Source organism: Salvelinus sp. IW2-2015, linkage group LG4q.2 (genome assembly GCF_002910315.2).
Source record: "Salvelinus sp. IW2-2015 linkage group LG4q.2, ASM291031v2, whole genome shotgun sequence".
NCBI classification, from domain to species: Eukaryota; Metazoa; Chordata; class Actinopteri; order Salmoniformes; family Salmonidae; genus Salvelinus; species Salvelinus sp. IW2-2015.
The window spans coordinates 8793135-8815502 of record NC_036843.1 but is presented as its reverse complement, the minus strand read 5'-3'; the positions used below and the strand labels follow the sequence as shown (position 1 = coordinate 8815502).

Below are 22368 nucleotides of genomic sequence, written 5' to 3'. Positions count from 1 at the left end.
CAGAGTGTTTTATATCCAATAGTAATAATTAGCATCTGGGATAGAGTAGGAGGCAGTTCACTATGGGCACGCAATTCATCCAAAAGTGCAAATGCTGCCCCCTATCATAAAGAAGTTAAATGCATTTAAATTGCACAACAATTCCATGTGAATCTGATAACTATAATGTGTAGACTTTCCCAGATACAGTTTAKGTYGTCCTGTCATCAGTCATAATGTCTCAGATGACAACCGAATTGACATCATATTCATTAAGTACCAACGCACATTTTCAACTGGTTCTTTTACCGAAATAGGGTTCCTTTCCCTCCACTTGTTTGATGTTCCAAGACTCTCTATGTTTAACAAAGGCTATTCAAGAGTCCCTCAGTAGAGTCAAGAGAGAGGGAAGGGAGAAAGGTATTTATGGGGGGGGGTTCATAAACATTACCCACAGGCCAACGTCATGACATAGCTTTCACCTGGATTCACCTGGTAAGTCTGTTTCATGGAAAAAGCAKGTGTTCCTAATGTTTTGTACACTCAGTGTAGATGAGCAGCAGGTTGAGAAATTATGTTGATCAGATGGGCTCATCTATTACATCACTCCAGCCTCTCTTTCTATTTGTGTCTCCCACGCTCTCTCTTTTTCTGGAATAAGTAACCCATCTTTTCAATTAAACATTGAGCTCGTTAGGTGGGATTAATTATACTATTAGTCTCTGTCGGCCACATAAATAAAACAGGAGATTAACCCTGTGTCCCACAGCAGCCGATCCACTAGCAGAGGGCACATCTCTGCTGAAACGGCAGTAAAGGCAGTATGGAGAGGCCAGGCTGAGCTCTGAGCTGGCTGGGCCCTCCGTGTACAAACACAGAGACAGAAAGTCTGGCCACCTTGGGAGCTGGGCTTTGTTAAAAGGTGGTGTGTGGAATTTTGTGCACCATGCTTGGCTCTGGGGCTGCTGTCTCTGTGCCGGCCCGGGCAGCAGGAGAATGCCGTGCACGTCCTATCAGATCCGATGATGATTTAGACCCATTGAGGAGGGGAAACGCTTTAAGTCCTCCTTTGTGTCCTGCCCAAGGCGCTCAACTGTGCCAAATGTCAATGTAAACACACCTTTAGGGCTCTGACCCACTCTGACAGCCCACTGCTCAGTGGTCACGCTTTCCCCCCTCTACATTGTTGAGATAAGAAAACTGGACTGTTCAAAGCAAGTATAGTTTATGAGGTTTGTATTAATTGTGGTTTAGTCACATACGCCACAAATTATATAGTTGATGATATACTCTAGAGTTCTCTGCAGAGGTCATAAATGCAGCCTATTTATACAAAGCCGTCTCTGTGTCTTTTCACTGGTCCATTTTAGAAGCACCACTCTGCTAGAAAAGTGATGCATTACTTAGCTCATCGAGGATTCAGACTTCTGAAGCCAGTCCTGAACCGATGCTTATGAGTGATGAAGCCACCGCTTCCTGCTCCTCTTCCCCCTTGGGTTGCCTCTCTGCTGGAATCCTGTGCAGACATATCAGGCCCATCTTGAGCGGAGGCTCCAGAGAGCATGGTTCAGATACAAGAAGAATCTCATTGTATACAATTCATAAAGGCCGCTTTTGTGCAGATGCGTTTTTTAGCGTTGTTTTGAGACGGAAAAATGATTTATGAAATGTGTTTTTCCAGCTAAAGAGAGAGTGGATTGTATGTCAGGGCCCATGTCAATAATAAACCACACAAATCACCATTCCTTCAGGCTTTGGCCTTTCAGTCGTGACCAGTGGGTCTGTAACAGCCTTTGAGCTGCGTGGAAAATAAGGGGTGAATAATGAGCAGTGCTTAACTTGAAGATGTGTAGACCCTTCAGAGGACTTACACATATCCGTAGGGGCAGGTCTTGCTGCAGGTCAGRGGTCGGCACTTGGGCATTGGAGAGCTGCACTCACACACCTCGCAGCCAAAGTCATCCTTCTCGTATCCCACAGGGCATTGCAGCGAGCAGTATTTCCCCAGGTCAGGGCAGGAGTAATCTGAAACAGTTCACATGGAGGTCACCTTACCATAGGCTGGCTCATCCATCAACACCATGTTAGTTTTCTATAGGGCTTTTCATTAGCGAATTCCAATGACAAAAAAACTGCAAATACCATGCAGCCATGGTAACAAATGAGGTGCGACAGATATTTGCTTTATGTTTCTGTATTGGAGATAATGTGCCAGGGATTTGACATTTGGAACAAGTTCCAGCATGTCTGTGTTTATGGTATGTGTGTGTGTTCATGTGTGTTCGTGTTTGTGTGTTTATGTATCTGTGTTTAACTCTTTGCGTCTGGTGTGAGACTCACGGTTGAGGCACTGGCAGAGCAGGCAGCCGTTGTTGTCCTGCTGGAAGCCGTAGGGGCAGTCCTTCCCTGAGAAAGAGCAGTTCTCCAGACGAGGACACAGCATAGGGCTCACCGTCTCATACGAAGGCTCTGTGGGACAGAAAAGCAGGTTATAACCTTCATATGATGCTGCTATAACTCTCTATGACATGTCATACTATACCTGCCTCTGTGAAGCCTATAACACTCACAGACATGTCATACTATTCTCAAATTAGGCTTTTATGAGAGCAAAGAGTAAAGAGCAGTACACTTAGACACACAATGTTACACATCCATCTCCATGCCAACAGAAATGGTTCAGTGTTCACGTTGCTGCCATCTGAGAGAGAGCGCTGTGATTAGAGATAAACGCAGGGCCATTACACCAGATATAGGTGCTCTCTATCAGAGGGCTTTGATGAATGAGCACCTCACATGTTGTCTAAACGACCTGGAGGAGTGCAGGAGCACGGCTTGGCTCAAGCACAAACAGAGAAGCCCGTGTGTGGGAGTCTGGTGAGTCAGAGGCTGGCACTGGACAGACCCAGAGGGCCACATCATCACTGGAGCCCACCAGGGATGAGGTGTAATGCTGGCCTGAGTCACACATGTACAAGCCACAACCAGGGGAAGCTAGGTGGGGTTTAAGTTGGGGGGGGGGGGGGGGGCTCTCCATTATCTTGCCTACATCGGGGGAGGAGCACCAAAACGAGCTGTAACTATTACGCTCCAAAGAAACATGATCCCTCCAATTAAGCTTGATCTGGCATGCAGTCGGCGGAGGCTCTGTACGGTGGGACGGTGTGACGTGATTGGGAGCTCAGGAGGCCAAATCAGCTCTCTACCGCATCACGTGAAGCTCAAAATTTTGTAACACATGCGGAGAGCTCTGTAATAGCTTCGCACTGACATTGATTTTGGGGGGTTCGGGAAAGGGGTAGGGTTTTGGGGCGGTACGTCCTGTATAAACCAAACTGCACTTCCTTGAACATTCTTCAAACAGCTACGCTCTGCTCCGTGAAAGCAAGGAAATATGAAATGCCTGACTTCTGCAGAGGCCAGCATCCGCAGTAACATGCTGTGTGGGACTACAGACACCGGAATGACCATAAATCGGATTTACCCTCAGTCTAGCCACGCTCATGAGGTGGGTCTTCATATTGCGGGCTGGGCAATAAAATCCAAAGGGCTCGCAGCTGAAAAGAATGCTCCGTGGCTCCCTCTTTACTGAGCGGCTAACATTGGCGCCATCCAATAGCTTCAGGGGGAGAGCCTATCTACAGTCCCAGTTCCACCAGTTCAGGTTTTCGGAGCTAAACTGACTGTCAGCAGTAGGAACAGTTTCCCATTTACCGATGAGGACGTTAATTGCCAGATGTAATTGACATGTTATACCTCGATGTAGGTCATGACATGTTATAATCGGATGTAGCTTAATTGACCATGCTATACTCGGATGTAGCTACATTGACATGTGGAGGGGTGACCATTAATGGGGGTGAATTCCTTGAAAAATCACGAGCTGGCGGTTGCAAAAGTTGTTTATGATATCGTTCTGACAGATACCTATGTTGGCTATATAAGAGCTCAATGGAATGCAGATGCAATTGGTGGTGGTGCGCCCTGACCTTAGCACATACATCAGAAACATTTCAATTGGACATGTAATTAGATTAAAACTGTGAGTTTCATGTACGCTCTTTCCTGCCCTATTAAGGTCTAGTTGAACTGAAATTCAAATCTTCCATCAAAACGTTTGGTATGTCATTTGTCTGTAAAATGCAATATAAGGCTACTTCAGAAGAATGTGCCAACGTGAGATATTTCCTTGTGGAGGAAATTGATGTTCTTATGACTATGTGGGCTATGTTAGAACATTTTTAGCATGTACATTTGACTTGTTCCTCTGCTAGTTTCAGACTTAAATCTCCACCTTCTTCAACACTAGCCAATCGTTTTTCTCAGTTGTATGTTTAAGGCAGTTATAGTCCAGCTGTAGTCCTGCTACAGGCTGTATGTGATCAAGTACAGTCTGTGCATACAGATCTGTATTTTGTGGTGTGTCTCCACACGAAACTCGCAGAAGGGGCAGCAGTCTCCAGGGATCTTGACTGGGTTTTGACAGCTCTGTTTGCAGGCCATGGCGGTACAGTGGGGCTCTCCATCCACACACTGACAGAAGGTGCAGTCATCCTCCTTCCACTGCTCCTCGTGGCCACGCAGCTTGTTGTTCACCCAGCAGCTGGCCTCTGTGCTGTCCATAGACAGGAGCTCCACATCTGGACACACAGAGAGGGAGACAGACAGAGGCTGGGATCAGAAGGAGAGAAGCGTGGGAACTATACTGTGCTGTTTGGTATGCCGTCCTTACTTGTAAATGCTGTGTGGTACATATGCCTTATGACACACACTCTACTTCCTAACAGATTCAATAAAATCATCATCATAGTCATCATCAATGCCGTTGTCATCATCAACTACAGTGGAATTAGACACATTCATACAACGCCTATGAATGTGGGAACGCGTCATAGCCACGTAATTGAGTTAACAAAGGACATGGTGGAATCAGAGGTGAGGGAAGCAGGATATTCCTGGAGGGACCAGGAGAAACTGGCCAACCACCAAGACCGGTGGATGAACCCTCAAGAGTCAGGAGTCAGAGAGTGGATGTAAAGCAAATGTACTGGGATCTAATGTACGTAAGTAGAGCTGGATGGAAGAGCATGTCATATTGGAGAAAGATTAGTTAATTAAAAACACAGCGAGACATACATATCTCATTTCCTGTCTCTGCAGTGTCTTTCCCCATAAGAGGAGTTAACCTCAGCCATGTGCATGTCACACAGATACAGTTTCATCCGTGCCCCCAAAGGCCAAAGAACAGTTCAGGGTTCAGTGCCATAAATTTCACTCCAAAGCAAAAAATCCCATTTAAGAGCATTACAGTGCATTCAGAAAGTATTCACAACTCTTGACTTTTTCCACATTCTGTTGTGTTACAGCCTCAATTTGAAATGGATTAAATAGAGATTTTTTTTGTCACCGGTCTACACACAATACCCCRTAATGTCAAAGTGAAATTATGTTTTTAGAGAAGAAAAATCAAATGAATTACAAATGAWAAGCTGAAATGTCTTGAGTCAATAAGTATTCAACCCTGTTGTTATGGCAAGCCTAAATATGTTAAGGAGTAAAAATGTGCTTAAAACTTCTTAAGTATAGGGGGCAGTATTTTCGTTTTCGGCTAAAAAACGTACCCATTTGAAACTGCCTATTCCTCAGCCCCCGAAACTAGAATATGCATATAATTGTCAGATAAGGATAGAAAACACTCTAAAGTTTCCAAAACTGTCAAAATATTGTCTGTGAGTTTAACAGAACTGATATTGCAGGCGAAAACCTGAGGAAAATCCAATCAGGAAGTGCCTCTTTTTTTGAAACCTCTCTGTTCTTATATATGCCTATCATCCATTTAAAGGGATATCAACCAGATTCCTTTTCTATGGCTTCCCTAAGGTGTCAACAGTCTTTAGACATAGTTTCAGGCTTTTATTTTGAAAAATTAGCGAGAACGATCACATTGCGTAAGTGGATAGGTGGGGGCTCTCAGAGTGAGTTTTGCGCAACAGAGAAAGGCGGCCATTGTTACTCCCGGTCCTATTGAAAAACCAACACTCCCGGTTTATATATTATCGAATATATATTTGAAAAACAACCTGAGGATTGATTATAAAAAACGTTTGACATGTTTCTGTGGACATTATGGATATTATTTGGAATTTCCGTCTGCGTTGTCGTGACCGCTCTTCCCTGTGGATTTCTGAGGATAACGCGCCAAACGAACGGAGGTATTTGGATATAAAAATAATCTTTATGGAACAAAAGGAACATTTGTTGTCTAACTGGGAGTCTCGTGAGTGAAAACATCTGAAGATCATCAAAGGTAAACGATTAATTTGATTGCTTTTCTGATTTTCGTGACCAGGTAACCTGATGCTAAGTGTACTTAATGTTTTGTCGAGCGATCGATAAACTTACACAAACGCTTGTATTACTTTCGCTGTAAAGCATAATTTCAAAATCTGAGACGACAGGTGGATTAACAAAAGGCTAAGCTGTGTTTTGCAATATTGCACTTGTGATTTCATGAATATGAATATTTTTTAGTAATATTATTTGACTGTGGCGCTATGCTATTCAGCGTTGCTGATGACAATTATCCCGATACCGGGATGGGTAGATCAGAAAGGTTAACAAGTCAAATAATAAGTTGCATGGACTCACTCTGTGTGCAATAATAGTGTTTAACATGATTTTTGAATGACCACCTCATCTCTATACCCCTACTCATGTAATTGTCTGTAAGGTCCGTCAGTCGAGCAGTGAATTTCAAACAGATATTCAACCACAAAGACCAGGGAGGTTTTCCAATGCCTCGCAAAGAAGGGCACCTATTGGTAAAAAATAAGACATTGAATATCCCTTTGAGCATGGTGAAGTTATTAATTACACTTTGGATGGTGTAGAAATACACCCAGTCACTACAAAGATACAGGCATCATTCCTAACTCAGTTGCTGGAGAGGAAGGAAACCGCTCAGGGATTTCACCATGAGGYCAATGGTGACTTTAAAACAGTTACAGAGTTTAATGGTTGTGATAGCAGAAAACTGAGGATGTAACAACAACATTATAGTTACTCCACAAGACTAACCTCATTAACAGAGTGAAAAGAAGGAAGCCTGTACAGAATAAAAATATTCCAAAACATGCATCTTGTTTGCAACAAGGCACAAATTGATGTAGTTCTGTCCTTGAGCTGTTCYTGTCTATTAGTGTTCTGTATTATGTCATGATTCATGTTTTGTGTGGACTCCAGGAAGAGTGGGGATACTAATAAAATACCAATACCAAAGTAACACTGCAAAGAAATGTGGCAAAGCAATTAACTTTTTGTCCTGAATACAAAGTGTTATGTTTGAGGCAAATCCAATACAACACATTACTGAGTAGCACTCCATATTTGCAAGCATAGCGTCGGCTGCATCAAGTTATGGGTATGCCTGCAATTGTTACGGACCGGGGAGTTTTTCAGGATAAAAAAATAAATGGAATGGAGCTAAGCACAGGCAAAATGCTAGAGGAAAACCTAGTTCAGTCTGCTTTCCACCAGACACTGGGAGATKAATTCACCTTTCAGCAGGACAATAACCAAAAACACAAGACCAAATCTACACTGGAGTTGCTTGCCAAGAAGACAGTGAATGTTCCTGAGTGGCCGAGTTACAGTACCAGTCAAAAGTTTGGACACACCTACTCATTCAAGGGTTTTTCTTTATTTTTACTATTTTCTACATTGTAGAATAATAGTGAAGACATCAGAACTGTGAAATAACACATGGAATCATGTAGTAACCAAAAAAGTGTTAAACAAACCAAGATTTATAAAAAATTGTAGATTCTTCAAAGTAGCCACCCTTTGCCTTGATGACAGCTTTGCACACTCTTGGCATGCTATCAATCAGCTTCACCTGGAATGCTTTTCCAACAGTCTTGAAGGAGTTCCCACATATTCTGAGCACTTGTTGGCTGCTTTTCCTTCACTCTGCGGTCCAACTCATCCCAAACCATCTCAATTGGGTTGATGTCAGGTGATTGTGGAGGCCAGGTCATCTGATGAAGCACTCCATCACTCTCCTTCTTGGTCAAAKAGCCCCTACACAGCCTGGAGGTGTGTTGGGTCATTGTCCTGTTGAAAAACAAATGATAGCCCCACTAAGCGCAAACCAGATAGGATGGCATATCGCTGCAGAATGCTGTGGTAGCTAGTTAAGTGTGCCTTGATTTCTAAATAAATCACTGAAAGTGTCACCAGCAAAGCAYCCCCACATCATCACACCTCCTCCTCCATTATTCATGGTGGGAACCACACATGCGGAGATCATCCATTCACCTACTCTGCGTCTCACAAAGACACGGCAGTTGGAACCAAAAATCTCAAATTTGGAAATTTGGACCAAAGGACAGATTTCCACCGGTCGAATGTCCATTGCTCGTGTTTCTTGGCCCAAGCAAGTCTCTTCTTCTTATTGGTGTCCTTTAGTAGTGGTTTCTTTGCAGCAATTCGACCATGAAGGCCTGATTCACGCAGTCTCCTCTGAACATGTTGAGATTACTTGAACTCTGAATAATTTATTTGGGCTGCAATTTGAGGTGCAGTTAACTCTAATGAACTTATCCTCTGCAGCAGAGGTAACTCTGGGTCTTCCTTTCCTATGGCGGTCCTCATGAGAGCCAGTTTCATCATAGCGCTTGATGGTTTTTGCGACTGCACTTGAAGACATTTTCAAAGTTCATGAAATYTTCCGCATTGACTGACCTTCATGCCTTAAAGTAATGATGGACTRTTGTTTCTCTTTGCTTATTTGATCTGTTCTTGCCATAATATGGACTTGGTCTTTTACMAAATAGGGCTATCTTCTGTATACCAACCCTACCTTGTCACAACACAACTGAYTGGCTCAAACACATTAAGAAGGAAAAGATTCCACAAATTAACTTTTAACAAGGTACACCTGTTAATTGTAATGCATTCCAGGTGACTCATGACCTCATGAAGCTGGTTGAGAGAATGCTAAGAGTGTTTAAAGCTGTCATTAAGGCAAAGGGGGGTTACTTTGAAGAAGCTCAAATATAATATATATTTTGATTTGTTTAACACTTTTTTTGGTTACTACATGATTCCATATGTGTTATTTCATCGTTTTGATGTCTTCACTGTTATTAGACAATGTACAAAATATGAAAAAATATGAGTAGGTGTGTCCAAACTTCTGAYTGGTACTATAAATCTACWTGAAAATCTATGGCAAGACCTGAAAATGGTTGTCTAGCAATGATCAACAATACAATCTGACAAAGCTTGAAGAATTTTGAAAATAATAATCTGCAAATGTTGCACAATCCAGATGTGGAAAGCTCTTAGAGACTTACCCAGCAAGACTCACAGCTGTAATCACTGCCAAAAGGTGCTTCTACAAGKTATTGACTTAGGGGTGTGAATACTTATGTCAATGAGGTTTTACCCATTTGTTTGAAGTCTAGGACCACAACATAATGAAGCCTGTTTGAGAGGCAACCCAGAAAACACATGGAGCTCCATTTGAGGTGATGTATGCCCTCTGAATTCTGGGAATCTATTTTGATGACTTAAAAGTTTACCATAAATGATCATGATTGTTTTTATTCAACAATTTATTGTTAAGAGAGGCAGGCCATTACCACGGCAGCGCTGTGAGGTGGAGTTGGAAGGTGGTCTGAGGGTGGTCTGAGGGTAGTGCACTGAACCTGTGTGTGGTGTGTGTGTGTGTGTGTGTGTGTGTGTGTGTGTGTGTGTGTGTGTGTGTGTGTGTGTGTGTGTGTGTGTGTGTGTGGTGTGGTGTGTGTGTGTGTGTGTGTGTGTGTGTGTGTGTGTGTGTGTGTGTGTGTGGTGAAGGAGTGGGTCTCCTAAAGACGGAGTCCTATTTGCCCGATTTGATTCCAGCAGAGATTTGGCTGCTGTGACTCCTCCATCTGTGTGTGATTATACTGAATATGAAGCAGTTCTGCTTTCCTCTCAATCTCTTTATTTCTCTCTCTATCCATCTCTCACACTATCAATAGCAAGCCTAAAAATACAAATTACAATACCTTCACACACAGCCGTGAAGCACTTTTAGGGCTGTAGGTGACTTGACCTGTCTACAAATAGATTAGAACAGGTGTGCAGCTTGGGTTGCTCTTAATAACGACGACAAACCAAATACCACCCCCAGCTTAGAACAGTAACACTGACAATGGCTTCATCAATGACTGGAGATTTCCATGGMCAAGCAGGGACACAAGATGAAAGCATTCCCCAAAATCTCAGGGGCTGAACATTCCAGATGTACCTCCAACACTGACCTCCAATAACCTCCCTCAGTCTCCCTCCCTCTCATGTGTCTGATCAAAAACACTGGCAGCCAAATCTGTCCACCACCACTATGCTTCACGAGACCGTCATTTGTTGGCCATATGCGCTGCCGAAACCCAAGCCTTTTAACAGCTCCAACCGCAGGTACCAGTGTTTTTACTTGCCTCTGAGGGCATGTGTTTTAGTGTCGAGGACAGGTACAAAAGGGGTCTCCCTCCATTAAGGCAACCAGATATAATGAAGCCAAAGCACTCACTCAAAGGAGGTTTATGTTCCTGACCTCCTACCCATTGCTCATTCTTTTGACCGGTCCTTGTATGTGAAGCATGTTAATGACTGCTGAGTCCAGCTGAATGTAAACRGAAGCCATTAAGGTAAGGATATTGTACAGCGTGTTGGGAGCCCTGGGGGAGTGTATTACAGCCCTGTCTGCTCCGTACGTCTGCATGCCTCCCTACTAGCCTCCCTGTCTGTCTGGCCACACTCAGAGCAACACTAATGACAAACGGCCTCCCGRACTGTGCCAGCTCACCTCCACCAATCAAACAAAATCTCACATATCTATAAAACTATCTGTAATAGATACTGTTGTATAACTTTAAAATGATGTGTGTACCTATGCATACAGGGCAGCATTCTCCCTCTGGGATGTAGAAGTTCTCACAGTCCAGTTCCGCACATTCCGCTTTGGAGCAGAAGGATATCCCTCCTCGACACTGGCAGAGCCAGCAAGGGTCCATACGGTACACCTCCCCCTCGGAAAACTCCTTCCCGTTGTGGACACACTTGGGGGAAACTGGGAAAGTGGAAGGGGAAACAGACGCTGTCAACCTGAACGACATGTGGGGCTCTTGATGGCTAACATACATTCACGGCTGATGAATGAACATACTATGCTAAACCATCCCATTTGGTATGTATTAAATAGCTTATCCACCCCAGGCCAGAATGAGTTTGTTGCTTCTGTAACCGTGCATTAACTCAGATGCAATAATTACAGTGTAGCTAGCTGTGGATGGAACAGAAGTGTATTTGTGTAAAGTCGTGCTGAGCTATGCACTTGAGCCGAGAGCCCTGGGGACTGGGCTCCAACAGCATTAGACAATGAAGCCAGCTCCATTGGGTGGAACTTAGCAGAGATCTGTGGAGTCTTGGTGTAGGTGGCGCACGCAGCGTAGCTCAGCTCAGCCCAGTGCTGGGTAAAAGAAAACAGCAGCGGGCTGGGCTGGCACAGTGTGGTCTGGAGTGCTGGGCTGCAGACAGCGACAGGCCATGTAAAGCCAGCGTAAGTACCGGAAACCTCCACTGTCTGTCTCCAAGCGCCGGCCCACAGAACAATGACTACTGTACGGATCATTAGAGACCCTTAACAAGCCCTGAGCAGCCGCCTCGCAGACACTACCGTCCAGCCACTGCCCACGATGCTCCTGGAACACCCCGAGGAGTGGGTGTTTGTATTTGTGTGAGAAAGAGAGTGGTAAAGGAAAAGCACTCTCTTTATTTAGTATTTCATTCATCAGAGACAGCTTTTATCGCCATAAAGTTCTATAATTTCAGTGATTGCCATATGTCATTTTATTGGATTACCAGATAAACCATTTGTCTATGACACTGTCATTGGCTATGACTATGACTCAGTGACTCAGGGCCTTGAAAGACCACATTAACTTCTCATTAAAACCATGACCATTAAGTTACTGCAGGAGAATGGTTACGTAAGTAGACCCTGGTCATTGTCTAATAAATGATGGAGTGGAGGGACAGGTACCAGCACCACACACAGGAGAAGTCTGCCTGTGGCATTCAAGGGTGCCCAGATGCTAACAAATGTAGCTAGCCCTATTAAGGTTTCCATGGGGGGAGGCAGCATCTGTATACCATACCCTGGTAGAGTGCTGTTCTGACCCCTCACCTTTTTCCCTGCTTCCTGGACCAGCCCTGCACTCTAATACAAAGCAGGTGGGCCAACTGAGTTGAAAGTAAAGTGAGGATTTGTTCTCTCTCTTTCTCTCTCTCTCCCTGTCTCTCTTTCCCTCTACCCTCTCTCTCTCTCTCTCTCTCTCTCTCTCTCTCGCTCTCTCTCTCTCTCTCTCTCTCTCTCTCTCTCTCTCTCTCTCTCTCTCTCTATCTCTCTCTGCCTGCCTGCCTGCCTTGCGTGCAGCATAACCAAGCAGACAAAATGCAATAAGTACCTTGCCGGGCAGAAATCAAAAGGCATGGCAACATTTTTAACGCTTGGGAAACAATAGGAAGTCACATGACAGGATGTTCACATGTGATTTCCGCAGTATTTGTTAATGCTAATCCCTAAAACAAACTAGCGGCAGAGACACTAAATTCCATTCATGCATTCTGATTTCCAGTCCAATCCATATTGAGGATAGGATAGTGGCCGGGGCTGAAGGTATCATAAAACCCTGACCCTGGCCAACCCTAAAACATTMATGACAAACTGACATGGTGTGACTTGTCTTTCCCAGCTAACAAAAATGCAAAACCCAAATGATAAACAATAAATCTTTATTTTTATTCATTTTTACCCCGTTTTCTCCCCAATTTCATCRTATCCAATTGGTAGTTACAGTCTTGTTTCATCGCTGCAACACCCATACGGAGGCGAAGGTCAAGAGCTGTGCGTCCTCCGAAACACAACCCAACCAAGCCGCACTGCTTCTTGACACAATGCCCACTTAACACGGAAGCCAGCCGCACCAATGTGTCRGAGGAAACACAGTGCACTGTACCCGGCCCACCACAGGAGTCACTAGTGCACGATGGGACAAGGACATCCCTGCTGGCCAAACCCTCCCCTAAMCCGGACGACGCTGGGCCAATTGTGCACCGCCCCATGGGTCTCCTGGTCGCGGCTTGCTGCGACAGAGCCTGGACTCGAACCCAGAATCTCTAGTGGCACAGCTAGCACTGTGATGCAGTGATTTAGACCACTGGGCAACTTGGGAGGCCATGATAAACAAGAATTCTGAGGAGATTTTTCTCAGTTTACGGCTTTAAAGTTCTTGGAAAGCATGTACCATACTAGTCTACATCAAGTGTCCTGTCCTGACTTAAATCCATGCTACATGCGAYTCCAGACTGTTTGCTCATCTAAGGGTTGATAAACAGTACGCTGCTGTAGCATGGCCATTTGGGACCATCTGTAATGTCAGATAACATCAGGTCAGAAAGACCATGCCAGCTCCTGTCCAGTCACCCAAACTCATTCTTCAGCCAGAGCTGGAAACGGTCTCTCGTCAAACATGGGCAAAACACAAGGGGTCCATTGTCATATTAGTCTGTACACTGACCAAAAACCCACCAAAAGCCAACCTCTGGTCTGTAACATCATGTGCTCAATGCCTAAGGTCGCTGGCAGCTGGGTACTATTATGTGTTTCACAGAGAAATATTATAGGACGCCCAAACTTTGTTAATAATAGTGTGTTTTGTGGATGGGGCTTGGTGTTTGTGAGTGACCCAACATATGTGRGATGTTTCTTTTCTGAGGAGGTCTTTGGGTAGACTGGGGGGGATACTAGGGGGTAGGTGCCATGTCTTCATCCCCAGTCTCTCTCTGTGTGATTTCTGATGTGGGCGCAGTCATGCAGGGCTAACCGCCAGTAGGGCAGGCACAAAGGGCGTCAAGTCCGGACCCAAAGAGCAGCAGACACTTGTTATCAAAACACTGATCCCCTAGCCTCTGCAGCCGCCATTCAGCCCTCACCGGCCTGCCTGACTCGATTACACTCCCCCTGGCAGACTGGAGCACATAAAAAGCATTCCCATCAATGAACTGTTGAACCTTTTCCTTTTGGACGTGAGACCAGACAGGAACTCTTTGACACTGCACTTCTGTTGAGCATATTGGTAGCCTAAGCACTTTTCTGGTCACTGCACTCATTAAGTCCATTCATTCCGGGACACGGCACACATTTATGGACGCAGAGGGGCCAGAATGGGAATTTGTTCTGTTGGTAAAACAGCAAATATTTGCTGGGAGGGCAGAGTAAACAGCCAGGTTCAGGTCCCCTCCCTCCCTGCCTAACTCCCTCTCTCCCTGACTCTGTGCCTCCCTGACTGGCTGGCTGGCTGATTGGCTAGCTGCTGTGAATGTGAAATCTAACTCTGGGCTGTTGGAGGAGAGTGACTTGGCTGCACTACCAACATCTGCTCTCTCTCTCTCTCTCTCTCTCTCTCTCTCTCTCTCTCTCTCTCTCTCTCTCTCTCTCTCTCTCTCWCACACACACACACGTACACACAAACACACATACACAAACACACACACACACATACACACAAACACACATACACAAACACACACACACACMTACACACACACACAAAGGGCGAGAACACCAGTTGTGAACACAATCTGCCTAACGAGACTCATTATGATTAATATGYCTAGAGGCGTTGAGATTATTTGCGGATATACACCTGAAAAAATTATATGAACCGTCGTCACACTCTGCAGTGGCGGAGAGACTGATAAACAACCCAACCGTAATTACCATCTCATTACTGACTGTCCTTTTCATCACAGGACATTTAGTCAACTGGGATTTTGGGGGGAAATTGTTTTCTGATTAAAATAATTACCTCCACAAAGGCATAACATTTCACACCAGCACCACTTCTCTCAGCAAGAAAACAAAGAAGACTACACCAATTCTTGGCCTGCTAGGTTTATATAAATTACCTTTCACGCATTCGAACACGTCGCAGCAGTCCTCTGGCTTGCCGGTGGCCTGGCTGAGTGGTACAGTCTTCTGGCCGGAGGGGCACCGGGGCTTGTGGCACGCGCGGAAGTCACAGGTGCACTGGGAGGGCACAGTGGGGCAGCAGCCAGCAGGGGGAGTGTAGYTCTTGGTCAGAACCGAGCCCTCAGGGCAGGAGGTTATGGACAGAGCAGGGCATGTGATCCCGACACACTTCATCTCCTCTGAAATATAGATACACACACACACCGAGTCAGTCACATACAATAACAACCCTCAGTGAGGCATACTGTAACACCACCTTCCACCCGGCTCCAGGCTACAACAGTGCCCACACTGTTCGCAGGGCGGCAGGGGAAAAGGGGGGAGAGGAGTGGGTCTCCCTGGCCTGCATGCTAGTGTTAGTGGAACAGTGTAGAACAGTGGTGCTCATGTTGCAGGCTTGGGGCTGAGTTCACAGCTCAGTACAGTCATCAGATCCCCTTCACTCCGTGGCAGCTTTACAGCATCCTGTTAGGACGGAGAGTAAGAGCTACGCTAGGCTCCAAACACGACAACCTCTCAGCACATCCTGTCTAATGCCTGCCCTGATCTCTGCCTAACCACTGGATCCAGCTCTCACCCCAAACAGCCTCTCCATCTCACCACCCATTAATACAAGGCCATGTTCAACACTGGCCTTTTTCTCCTGCCCTGAGCCTTATTTTAGAAATCACACTACACTTAGCATAGCAGGAAGCCAGAGCCAACATAATGGTCCTGATACCCTGGTTAGGGGGTGCAGGGGGCTGAGGGGTATACTTTGGACACCATTCAGGAAAAGTAAAGTAGACTGGAGTGCCCCTCTGTACTCATATTGTAGAAGAACAGTAGCTACCTTACAAAGCTTGGCTTACCCAATCCTTAACCACTGTTTATTTTTGGTTCTACCATGTCACTGTAATATATACAGAGTCGAGGGATTGGGTGCTGCAGACTTACATCCTGTCCAATAATTGTCAATGTCTAAGTCATTTCACAGATCTGCTACTAGGACTAGGCTAGAGTGTAGATCTATGGCTTTTACGGAGGACTAGGGAAGAGAGAGTGGAATGGTGGAATAAAGCAGTGTATGATGATGACTGTGGAGAAAATTGGTAATTATGTTTCTATTTCATGTATTCCCTTGGGCCTTTACGAAAGGGAACGCCATGAAGCTGATAAAGTACTATTAGCCTCATAAGAGAGGGAAATTTAATGGCTATGATTGCGTATGAGAGGAGTACTTCAATCTCTGCATGCATTCTGGTTTTGGTGGAGAGAGAATACAATGGGTTGAAAAAGCTTGGGGTTAGTGGATCGTCCAAAAGCTGGTTTGTTGATGTCCTTCCCAGACTTTCGGCGGTTCCCTGGTGCAACACGACTCTAGCAGAGGATGTGTCTTATCCCTAACATTTGAGCACCTGTAAGAGGATCCCTGAGGCTTTTCCCACCAGATGGGAAACTGAAATGACAAATGGAGGGACTGGAGCCCAGGGTTCTGACTGTTGCCCCACTGACAGACAGTCCAACTCCACATACAGCCAATGACTCTAGTATTACTTTCAGTGGTCAAACCCTCCGAGGTTGAACATATCGGTCTGACCCAATGCTCGCCAGGCATGTTAATTGTCTGGTTAAGAAGTCATTTGAAGTTTGCCTGACCCAGAAAAGATGAAATGTTAAGYTGTGACTTGAGCAGGAGAATCATATTTGGGGTGGGGGAATATCTGACAGATGAAATAAAGGATAAAGGTGTGGGATTCTTCCTTCCCTGAATAAATAGTGCAGGAGTGGGAGGTAGCGGTCTTCACAGGTCCACCCAAACCGAATACCCCAGACCCGAACCAAGACCTGAGCCGTCCAGGTCCAAAATTCTAGCTTTTCCAGCAGGTTGGGTCCTGTTTGACTGTCATCGGGTCTTGGGTCTATGTAACTACAGCTGATAGACCCGAGTGGACCTGAATGGATCCGACCAAGGATCTGCATAGCCTACAGCATATTTATTGTACGCTAATAAGGGGAATATAATGACAATAATRTAAACGCTACATGCAACATTTCTTCTGAGTTACAGTTCATATAAGGAAATCAGTCAGTTGAAATAAGTCCATTAAGCCCTAATCTATGGATTTCACATGACTGGGCAGGGGTGCAGCCATGGGTGGGCCTGGGAGGGCATAGGCCCACCCACTTGGGAACCATGTCCACCCACTGGGGAGAGGCCCAGCCAATCACAATGAGTTTTTCCCCACAAAAGGGCTTTAATACAGACAGAAATACTCTTCAGTTTCATCAGCTGTCCGGATGGCTGGTCTCAGACTATCCCGCAGGTAAAGAAGCCAGATATGGAGGTCCTGGGCTTTCGTGGTTACACGTAGTCTGCGTTTGTGAGTCCGGTTGGACGTACTGCTCAATTCTCTAAAACAACGTTGGAGGCGGCTTATGGTAGAGAAATAAAGATTCAATTCTCTGGCAACAGTAATGGTGGACATTCCTGCAGTCAGCATGCCACTTGCATGCTCCCTCAAAACTTGAGACCTCTGTGTCATTATGTTGTGTGACAAAACTGCACATTTTAGAGTGGCCTTTTATTGTCCCCATCACAATGTGCACCTGTGTAATGATCCTGCTGTTTAATCAGCTTCTTAATATGCCACACCTGTCTGGTGGATGGATTATCTTTGCAAAGGAGAAATGCTCACAAACAAGAATGTAAACAAATTTGTGCACAAAATTTGAGAGAAATAAGCTTTTTGTGCGTATGTGTAACGATTGTCGGGAGAAAGAGAAGAGGACCAAGGKGCAGCGTGGTAAGTGTCCATATTATAATTTAATCAAAACTGAACACTAAACAAAATAACAACGAGGAAAAAAYGAAAACGAAACAGTTCTGCAAGGTGACATACACTAAACAGAAAACAACCACCCACAAACACAGGTGGGAACAGGCTACCTAAGTATGATTCTCAATCAGAGACAACGATAGACAGCTGCCTCTGATTGAGAACCATACCAGTTCACACAGAAATACAGAACAAATCACACAGAAATACAAAACAAGGACAACATAGAACACCAGACATAGAATGCCCACCCAAACTCACGTCCTGACCAACCAAAATAGAGACATAAAAAGGATCTCTACGGTCAGGGCGTGACAGTATGGAACATTTCTGGGATTTTTATTTCCACTACATGTTGCGTTTATATATTTTTTCAGTGTATAAGGCCTAGCCAACATATTAAGATATATTTCTTAACCAAAAGAGCAACTTCGCTGATAAACATAACAATTGTCACTCGGGTCCAATTGAAACGGACCGGTTAGGTTACGGGTTGGGTMTAGGTCTGGTTAATGTTGGGTCCATTCGGGTTTGGTTCTGATTGTTTTCGTGGCCGGGTCCCCCTTTCAGGGCCGAGTGGCGCATCTCAGTGCTAGAGGCGTCACTACAGACCCTGGTTCGATTCCAGGCTGTATCACAACCGATCGTGATTGGGAAACCCATAGGGCGGTGCACAATTGGCCCAGTGCCGTCCTGGTTAGGGTTTGGCCGGGGTAGGTCGTCATTGTAAATAAGAATTTGTTCTTAACTGACTTGCCTAGTTAAATGTTAAATAAATAAAATAAATACAAATATTGGGTCCATTCGGATCTGGGTCTGATTGTCCTCGGGCTCATTTGGATCCGGGTCTGGTGGTCCTCAGGTACATTTGGGTTCGAATCCAACTTTTTGGATCCAAAAAGACCTTTAGTGTGAGGTATCTGTACTGTACGGTTTGCTCTAGGAAMCTGTGAACAGTCGGGGCTGGCACAAAGCTCGCATTGATAAACTTTGTTACTGAATAGTGTCATAGAGAAGGGGGAAAATTCCCCTGAATTAAGTTGAGCAACAACCCTTTTAACGGTTTTTGGCCTAATTCYTGCATTTGAGTTAAATAAACTTCAGTTAGATAGAAATAATACCTCTGAAATCAGCCTAACAGCAGTAAGTCAGTATCAAATCAAATCAAATGGTATTTGTCACATACGCCGAATACAACAGGTGTAGACCTTACCGTGAAATGCTTACTTTTCCAACAATGCAGTGTTCAAAGTAAGAAAGATTAGCCCCCCCAGAAAAAGGAAATTGTAACACAGTAAAATAACAATAATGAGGCTATATACAAGGAGTACCGGTACCGAGTCAATGTGCAGGGGTACGAGGTAGTTGAGGTAATTGTAGGTAGGGGTAAAAGTGACTAGGCAATCAGGAWAGATAATAAACAGAGTAGCAGCAGCGTATGTGAAGAGTGTGTCTATGTGCGAGTGTGTGTACGTGTGCTGCTGTCCAATAGAGTGATTTGCATATGAAGACTTTTTAAACCATGAATTAAACGTTGTGCAATGTTTGCATTGAATAAACTTTCAGTGTATTGTATGTGCCCCAGTCAAAGAAAACAGATTTCTCATTCACTTCTAACAATGGGCGGACTGGAGCACGCTTGGAGACAAGCTGGCAGACATACTATTGTCATTCAAATGAATGACATTGTAGCCATTTGTGGAAATGCTCCAAACCAAGGAGGTCCAATTAATATAATTTTCAAAAATATACATTTATGAGCACAACAGGCATGGAAACAGCATGGTAAACTCAGTGGAAGATAGATTTCAGCACATGTTTGTGTTCTATTTGGAAGCACCAATGGGGTAATTAGAGAGTCAGTGGTCACTAGAGCAATTTCTGTATCACAATGGTTGCTATTCTCTAGCTCAAAACAAAAACACAAAGTCCTAATTTGGCATGCTTGATAAATTCAGTCTGTAGAATGGCCAAAATATTCTCTTGTTGGGGTGGTGAGATAGTATGGAAAACCTAGCAACACTCTACCAAAGCCTTAATACACACATGTACAAACAAATACACGCAGACGCACACACACACCGCACGCACGCACGCCGCACCACGCACGCACGCACGCACGCACGCACGCACGCACACACACACACACACACAACAACCACACACACACACACACACACGCACACACACACACACGCACACACACACACACGCACACACGCACACACGCACACACGCACACACGCACACACGCACACACGCACACACGCACACACACACATGCACATGCACACACACCCACGCAACCTGAAGCCGGGCTTGAGGTGGAATCTGAAAATTGGTTTATTACCACAGAATGGGCTATTGTAAACAATGCATATTTCTGGCATCTCAGAGCTCATTCAAGAAAAAAAAGCTCTTTGTAAATGAGATTTTTTCTACAGAGGGCACAGATGCACAGTATTTGTCTGACTAGAGCAGCTCTGGTAGGCAGAGGAGGCTGTGTTGACAGCCTGAGTTTACTCATGGAAAAAGCGCACAATGTGAGTTCTGTTCAGTGACTGACTTTGGAAGCAAGTCAGCAGAGAACAAAGCTGTCTTAGTACAGCTGCCCTCCGTGGGCTTCTGGTCTGTCCTCAGGTTTTATACAGTTTGTCTGCAAAGGGACCCATCAGGCCTGTCTCTCTCTCACAAAAGCTGTGGAGGTCTGGCAATGTGCCCACTGGCGGTTGGGGCTGAAAACGTCTGCATTGTTCTCTATAATAAAGAACTAAGTCTGAGAGGTGGCAAAAGCCACAGGGTCACAGGAGAGAGAAACATAGACTTCTGAACCTCACACTCTAGTTAGAACAGTCAGGAGAGAGAGCAGCAGCAGCCCACCGTCCACACTCAAAAACACACACAGACCTCACAGCTCCTCGCTCTCTCACTCTCAGGCGAAATATTTGTGGCTGAAAAACGGGATCCTGGTGACTCAGGCAGCAGAGCTGCAGCTGCGGGTCGAGTGTTCTCTTCTCTCAGAGTAGCTCAACACACCCTTCCCCATATTGTCAGATCTCCAATGAGATTGGCCCAGGGAAAGTGAGTGAGAGAGGCTGAGCTTTTATGATGCTGAAAGGGCTGAACAATGTCTGAGAAAAGGGGACTGATTCTTTTCAATGGGCCATTGTCTACAACAGAGCTGGCGCAGAATGCATGGGAGTGGAAGGATGGCACAACTATGGTCCAAGTTGTATGAAACAGGAACAAACGGGCCATAAGGGGAGCTTCAAACAGAGTTAACGGTCTCTGGATCAGCCTTAGAAGACACTGAACAAAAAAGATGATTTGGGCTGCCACGCTCTGCAGCTGCCCAGTTTGTGGCAGTTAAGGCTGTTGAGTTACGCAACAGTGTTGGCCATCTGCTCGTGTTTACTTACCGACGACCAGGAAAAGCAGAGGCTGGTGATATGATCGGTGGCCAGGCTAGAGCTGGAGAGCTGGGGCAAGGGCTGGAGGGCAGAGATGGATCTGAGGCTGGCGGCAAGGGCTGGGGCTTGGGTTGGGGAAGGGCTTGAGGGCCGGAGCACGGCAGGGCTCAAAGGGTTGAGGCTGGGGCTTGGGAAGAGTTGTGGTGTCTGGTGATCAGGGCTATAAGCTGACTGAGAGCAGTGAGACGACTGACAGGCTGAGACAGTGATCCCAACTCGCCTAGTGGAGACGCTCTTTGCCTGAACCACCACACAAGCTGTGTTTTGTTTCCCCTCTGAAATGAATGCCATGAGACACACACACACCCGCACACACACACGCACCCACACACAAACAACACACACACTTGGACATGAGCAGGCTCGCTGCGCGCGACAGGGGCCGTAGTTTCCGCAAATGACACACAAACACAGAACGAGGAGAAATGTAGCACCCCTGCCAGCTACAGGCAGTCTGGAATGGCGAGTAATAGCAATACCACAAAGAGGCTGCAGCCAAGTAGAACTAATGATGCTTTCAGGAGAAGGACCCGGGCGGGAGGGAATGTGGTGCTACAGGTGGGCCAACTCCGTAGTACCGAGCTTCATTTGTACCATGGCATCATGGTGGGCACGGCTCCCGTGTCTGACCCGCATCAACTCCACTTTCTCTCTTTTTCCTCCCTCCACTTTCTCCCTTTTAAAAAGTACTCATACGATTATACACTGCTCAAAAAAATAAAGGGAACACTTAAACAACACAATGTAACTCCAAGTCAATCACACTTCTGTGAAATCAAACTGTCCACTTAGGAAGCAACACTGATTGACAATAAATTTCACATGCTGTTAGATCCCTCAGGAAGACCATCCGCCACCTCATCAGGAGCATGCCAGGCGTTGTAGGGAGGTCATACAGGCACGTGGAGGCCACACACACTACTGAGCCTCATTTTGACTTGTTTTAAGGACATTACATCAAAGTTGGATCAGCCTGTAGTGTGGTCCACTTTAATTTTGAGTGTGACTCCAAATCCAGAGCTCT

The 22368-nt window shown here is 45.4% G+C and overlaps 1 protein-coding gene across 1 annotated transcript in view; it reads right to left on the bottom strand.

Moving 5' to 3' along the window:
• The window catches only part of LOC111963242 (cysteine-rich motor neuron 1 protein), a 52927-nt gene that overhangs the window by 16820 nt on the left and 13739 nt on the right, over window positions 1-22368 (bottom strand). Inside the window, exons 4-8 of the mRNA XM_070443351.1 lie at window positions 14992-15234; window positions 10913-11092; window positions 4413-4619; window positions 2320-2448; window positions 1851-2004 (exon numbers count right to left, since the gene is read on the bottom strand). Coding sequence (XP_070299452.1) covers window positions 1851-2004; window positions 2320-2448; window positions 4413-4619; window positions 10913-11092; window positions 14992-15234 — 913 coding nt within the window. The remainder of the gene's footprint in view (window positions 1-1850; window positions 2005-2319; window positions 2449-4412; window positions 4620-10912; window positions 11093-14991; window positions 15235-22368) is intronic.